Raw genomic sequence first — 6846 nt, 5'->3', positions numbered from 1 at the left:
AAGCAAAAGCCAATAAAAAATAAAAAATAACTCTTCCAAATTTTACAAGCCTGGCCTATAATTCATAGTAATATAATAATTTTTTTATAACCAAAAAAGAATGCCTTTTTGCTTAAATCTAATGCTTAAAATTTTATATTATTCTAAACAAATTTTAAAGCATTCTCGAAGTGCTGTTTATATACTATCAGGCGTATACCAAGTGTTTAATAGTAAAAGCTACTAAACTTAAAAGTAAAAACCTTGAAAAAAGATTAAGCTTTCCTCTCTGCAGAATAAAAATGTTATTTTTATATACAAATATTAATTTTGTTTTGCAATTAATTTTGTACTACCTTACAAGAAAGTGCCGACTAAAACAAAAGTAAATTACATAAATTTTCATAAATATACAATCTCTACCAAATAAATGGCCAAATTAAATAGTAAGCGCTGTAGAACGGTATTAATATATTATATAACGGACTATATAAAAGTAATGAACATGTATAAGATTTTTAGCAAAGCTGTACGCAATTATAGTAAAAATCTATAGAACAGGAAATGTTGTTAAATATTACAAGTAGTAGTCCAATTGCTCATAAAAACAAAATAAAACTTTATTTTTCTCCACAGAAACTGGAATTTACATAAACTCAAGAAAGCCAGTAGTTTGATAGTTCCAGAACAATCGAGATAGTTGTAATTAAGAAAAATCACGAACATTTAAAAACCTATAAATACACCCCTCCCTTACTTACCTCCTCGCCTTAAGAACTTCTTTCTGCCTGGATTTAGGTTTATTTTTCTGGCGATCATTGTGTGATGCTGTCTTTATTTAGGAGAGATCCTTTCTTCGATGGTATTGAGTCGATGTCCTGCCTGCTGGAACCGCTTCTGGCTTACCCAGCGAGTAAAAGATCATTTGCGAGCCCCGTTTGCAACGTAAGGGAAAACGATGAGGCTATCGTAGTAGAAGCAAATCTTCCTGGAGCCCAAAAGGGGGACATGTCTGTGAATTTGAGTGAAGGCCTACTGACGCTTTCTGCTGAAATTAAAACTGTCAATGATAAGGAGGAAGAAGACCCCAGCGGTGTGGTTTGGCACAGTAAAGAGCGCTACCATGGTACGTATAAGCGTTGCTTCTCTGTCCCTAAAGAGACTACACCTGAGGACGTCAACGCCGACTTTTCGGAGGGGGTTCTCCGGGTCACTGTGAAGAAAAATAAAGCTTCCACGGAAGGGGCCATTAAGATTCCCATTCAATAGAGTTTTTCATTCGATGCGGTCAATTAATTTGTAATTACTGTGTAATACACTATTAATAAATTTAATTATGAATATTCCCTTAATTTTTTATTTGATATAAACTATTTCTTTTTAAGGCTGTTGTGTCTACAGCAGGGGACATGCAGTAGTTTGACAGGTTCATTGTTAGATACCGCAGAACTGACAAAAACTGGTGTCTCATAAGCTTATACTGCGTTCCACAGTTCCAGTGCGATTAATACCATCAGTTTTTCAAACCAGATAGCGAATTTTTTTTAATAAAGTATTGCCTGGCTTAAGGTCAAGGTGGTCGTTATATAATAGAAAAGAACAGCTGCGTTCCCCCCTAAAACTCTGTAGCCTTTCGGGTCAAAAAGTGACAATTACTGCTTGTTTACCAAATATCTCGAGGAGTGATTTTTATATAAATAAAGCTTAATTGCTGTATACGTGTGTAATACATGTAAGGAGTTTTAAGCTTTAATACGTGTTTAAAAAAATTAGTGATTTTTTGAAAGACTATTAAATTTTTTACTATAAACTTCAGCCGTAAAATGTAGCAAAAAAATTTCTTTAGTTTTTGTAGGACATACACACATTTAGTATATGTAGGTAGTACCATTTTCTGCGAGTTAAAGGTAACTGTTACCTTGAGAGATCTAGTTAATTGTAAAAAGATAATGTTTTCGACTTATTAAGCTTAGGTAGCGTTAAGAAATTGTTGTTTTCTAAATTTATCTTCCTAGCTAACAATCTCTTTTTAGCCAAATTGGTTATTGTTTTGCGCCTTACATTGAATATTGGATAATAATTTAAAATCCTGATTTTTAATATACTCTTGAAACGAATCTTTCACTGCATAAATAGTTTAGAACAACCAAAATACTTCTAAACGTTCTAGAAAAAAGTGATTTTTTTTCGTCAATACTTGTGCAAGTTTTAATGATAATTTTAAGGTCTTAAATAAAAAAAAAGTCCCGTTTCAAAGATAGTTAACCTTTTTATTTGAAAACTTTGGAGCCATTTCTTTTTATAATGGTTTTTTGGTAGTTTTCTACAACAGTTAGAGAAGTAAGGTGAAACCTACCCTTGCGTTCACCGTTATTTTCCCGAAAGATCGTCAATAGCAGTAAATTTCGGTGCACTAGCGATTAACCTTAATGAGGTAAAAGTTGTTAGTAGGTCCCTATATAGAATTCGCCCAAACTTATAATAAAACTAATGTAAAAATATACAATAACAGATTATTTAAAAGTGAATAAAATATGCGATAAGAAAAAACCGAAAAAAGTTTGAAAGAGCTCTATAATATTTAGTAGAAAAACAGATATGAAGAAGCACTTAAACCTATCTTTTACTGGTTTTTAATTACTGTCCGGCTTTTTTTCCCTTTTAACAATGTTTATGACATTAATGAATTAAGATATATAAAGTATCATTTTGATCCAACTACTACATATATAAAAAGAACATTTTGTATATAGTAAAGCTTGTTTCCTTTAAAGAGTCTGCTTTTTTGGCATGTTAGTAAGTATAGTAGTTAATAGCTAGTTGAGCCATATTCTAATCATTTTATACGCGACTTATTTAATTTAAGTTTTCTACTTCCTACTAATGTTATTATGATAAATTTTACATATCTTTAATTTTAATTTACGTTCAAAAGTAAAAGGTTATTCCTTATTTCTTATTCCTAAATAAAGCTAACACATTCCACAAAATAAAAGGCTTAAAGAAAGAAAAAGAGTATCTTTTATATAGCTTTAGAAATATTCAAGAAAAAAACAGCTTTAAATATTATTAATGGTACTACTATCTTTTATGTACTTTGTAATAATTTTTTTATCAAAGTTTATTATCAATTTTTAAACACTCTTAAAACTGAGTAACTACTTGCCCTCAAGAAATTAAATTCTAAATGTTTGAAGCTTATATAAATATTTATCATTAATTGTAAAAGTAATTTTTTTTTCCAAGTAAGCTTATTAATTATTAATTTTAAGGGAAAAATTCGGCGATTTGAAACAAATAAATTCTACTGTAATTAGTTTATTACGCTTATCATTTTAAAATTAATTACGGGTTTCTCATAACCATTGCGAATATGAAACAGAGGTCTATATTCGCTGATAAACAAAAAGAAGCGCATATTTGTAAAGCTGTAAAAAATGAAAGTACTGTAAGTAGAAATAGATTTTATTAACTTCAACATTTATAATTCTTAACGTCAATATACTTCGACATCAATTTTACCATTTACTACTTTTATTGCTTCTTAAATTTGCTAAGACGTAATCCTTTTCTTCATTTCTGCTAGAAGAGATAGTAAAGTCTTTACGAAACTAAAATATTATTTTTATTAAATTAATTGAGTTTAAGCCAAAAGTGTATAAAAGAACAAGTTATTAAGTCTGAAATTTAGTAGTTCTTTATTATAGAAAGTTTGGGAAATTTAATTTAGTTTCGAATTTAGGATGGCGATCGCACAAAAGAAGCTTAAAACATAGAAGTACTACTTGAAAAGACTGAAAAAAGAAATATTTTGACTGTAGAACAGTATGGAAGTAAAACGTTAAATTTCAAAAAAAATTAGTATAAAATATACGCGAATTACTTCACTTTATAGTTTTGGCCGGTGAAAGATTAAAAAATGTCAGCAGTAGACTATTCTGTTATTAAAATTTTGGAGGTGAATTGTTTTTAGTGGTTTCAAAATTATGCAAGCTTTTCTAATAAATCTACTCTGTTATTTAATGTTTATATATTAAATTAATAACTACTAAATTGTATTTTTCTTATAATTCTATTTTGTTATTAAATTTAAAAAAAATAATTATTTTCAGTGGCTTCTAAATTGCATGTTTTTTAATAAAGCTATGTTAATAAATTTTTAGAAACAAGTAATTATTTATAGAAACTTATATATTGTACAAGCTATCCTAAATAAATCTAAATGGTTAATAATTTTTTAATTAATCAATTTTATTTAGTAACTAATAAATTGTTTTTTTTAATAAATCTAATTTTTTATAAAATTTTTAAGTTTATTTATTTTTAATTAGTAACTAACATATATAAGTTTTCCTAATAAACTTATTTTTTTTAAATTTTTAAAGATCAATTATGTTTAATTAGTAACTAATAAATTATATAACTTTTTCTAATAAATCTAATTTGTTATTAATTTTTCATTGATTATTTATATTTAATTAGTATGTTTTTCTAGTAAAACTACTTTGTTAAATTTGGTGAATGATTATTTTCTGTGGCTTCTAAATATATAAACTTTTCTAAACTCTGCTATCAAACGAATAGAAACAATAAATTATTTGTAGAAACTTCTAAATTATATAAACTTTTCTAATAAATCTAATGTGTTAACAATTTATTAACGACGAATAGAAACAATAAATTATTTGTAGAAACTTCTAAATTATATAAACTTTTCTAATAAATCTAATGTGTTAACAATTTATTAACGAATAGTTATTTTTTTCTAGTAACTACTACGTTATATAAGTTTTTATTAAATATTTATATTTAGTAAACATTAAATTATAAAAGTTATTTTAAATAAATCTCTTCTGTTAATTTTTTTGGGACCCACTTAATTATTTCGAGTGACTTCCAATATATATATATATGAAACTTTTATAATAATTTAACTCTAAATAAATTTTTGAAAGATGTTTAGTTAGTGACTAAATTTATATGAACTTTTTTAATAATCTATTAACTCTGATTTTTCTAAAGTAAAGAAATTATATAAACTTATAAGCGCTCCAGTTTTTTTAAATGTCTATAATAATAATTTCTTAAACTAAAAAAAATTAAACGAAATAAGACATAATATCTTTTTAGTAATGTTACAAATTTTTCAAAAAAATTAGCTTGAAACTTTATTAAATTTTAAATCATTTTAATTATTTTAAAGTTTATTTTTTACTAAATATTTATTCAATGATATTTATATCGTTTTTTGGTTTTTTTATTAAAATTAACTTCTTCAGAATAAAAATTCGCCTATTCTTTTTATAGGGCAAGAGCTTAGCGTTGATTAGCATTGATTTATCTTCGAAGCCTCATATTTCTCACCTTCAAAATAAAGTTAATAAAACATTTTTCTTTATTAATTACGGAAAGAAACCATTAAATACAAGGTAAACTCATTTAATTAATCAATACATTAAGAAAATTATAATCTATTATAAAATTTAGTAAATTATTAATTCAAGTAAAAAATTATTTTATAAATCTAGAAATTAAATATAATTTATAAAATAATAAAATTCTGAATTATGTTCTCTACTATGATACACTTACGAGTTTAGATCTCCTGACGAGCTACTGAAGCATCTCAAGAAAAACATGAGAGATATGAAGGTAAAAACTTCTATTTTTAAAAAATTAAAACAATTTAATTTTTTTATAAATTTTTTAATTAATTTTTTAAAATATAATAATATCATTTTTTTTATTTTTTTATTTTATTTTAAGCTTATTATTTTAAAAAAAAAAAATTTAAAGCATTTTAGATTTTTAATTTTTTTTCATTTTTAAAATTTTAAATTTTTAATCAAAATTATTAAAAATTTATTTTTTTGGATTTACAAAAACTCTTTATTTTTTTGAAAAATTTATAACAATTTAATTTTTTAAATTTATAAATTACAATAGTTTTTCTATTTTTTTTATTTACTATAAACTTCATCGTTTTTTAAAATTTTAAATTTTAATTTTTATTTATTTATTATAAAGTTCTATTGTATTTTTATATAAAATTAAAAAAGAATTATATATTTCCTAATTCCAATTCTTTTTTTTATTAATATACACATTTTATTTATTTATAATAATATTTTATTGTATATTTATAATGTTAAAGAAATTATTAATTTCCTATTTTTAATTTTTTTATATTTGTATATATATATATATTTGTTTATTAGTTTTATTGTATTTTTTTATAATAAATAAATTTCGGATTTTTTTTATTATACAATTTTCTTTTTAATTTATTATACAAAAATTAATTTTTTTTATAAATTTTTACTGCATTTTTTAAAAATAAAAAAAATTTAACTTCCTATTTTTAATAACTTTTAAAAATATAAAAATTCAGTCATAATTTTTTATTACAAAATTTTTTTTATATTGATTATAAACTTTTATTGTATTTTTTTAAAATTAAAAAAAAATTTTAAATCATTTTTTTAAATTTTTTTTTTATATACAAATAAATTTTTTTAATAATTTTAAATTTTTAAAATATTTTTTCATATTTATTGTAAACTTTTGTTGTATTAAAATCAAAAAAATTTAAATTTAAAAATTTTTTTAATATAAAAATTCTCTTTTTATCTTATTACTAAAATATTCTTCATTAATAAAATTTTAACTTTATCTAATATAAAATTCTTTTTTATTTTTTATTATAAACTTTATTATTGTATACTTTTATCGTTTTTTTTTAATTTTGAATCTTTAAAAGTTCTATATTTTATTTTTTCTAATCTGTTTACTTATAAAAACTTTTCTAGTTATTATTATTATTTAATGTTTATATAAAACTTTTTTACATTTTAGATTTATTTATAA

The 6846-nt window shown here is 23.0% G+C and overlaps 1 protein-coding gene across 1 annotated transcript; it reads left to right on the top strand.

Moving 5' to 3' along the window:
* Positions 1–804: 804 nt before the first annotated feature.
* LOC135121571 (small heat shock protein C4-like) lies at positions 805–1248 on the top strand. The gene has a single exon (XM_064045873.1). The coding sequence runs from the start codon at positions 805–807 to the stop codon at positions 1246–1248; it is 444 nt and encodes a 147-aa protein (XP_063901943.1).
* Positions 1249–6846: the final 5598 nt, after the last annotated feature.

This window comes from Zophobas morio, unplaced genomic scaffold (genome assembly GCF_036711695.1).
Source record: "Zophobas morio isolate AGI-343-1 ecotype UQ-CSIRO unplaced genomic scaffold, CSIRO_AGI_Zmor_V1 ptg000626l, whole genome shotgun sequence".
NCBI classification, from domain to species: domain Eukaryota; kingdom Metazoa; phylum Arthropoda; class Insecta; order Coleoptera; family Tenebrionidae; genus Zophobas; species Zophobas morio.
Note: the sequence above shows the minus strand (reverse complement) of the source record. Positions and strands in the feature narration are given on the sequence as shown.

What these genes read in the sequence shown, in the direction of transcription:
- LOC135121571 (XM_064045873.1), top strand. Translation starts at nt 805, where the DNA reads ATGCTGTCTTTATTTAGGAGAGATCCTTTCTTCGATGGTATTGAGTCG.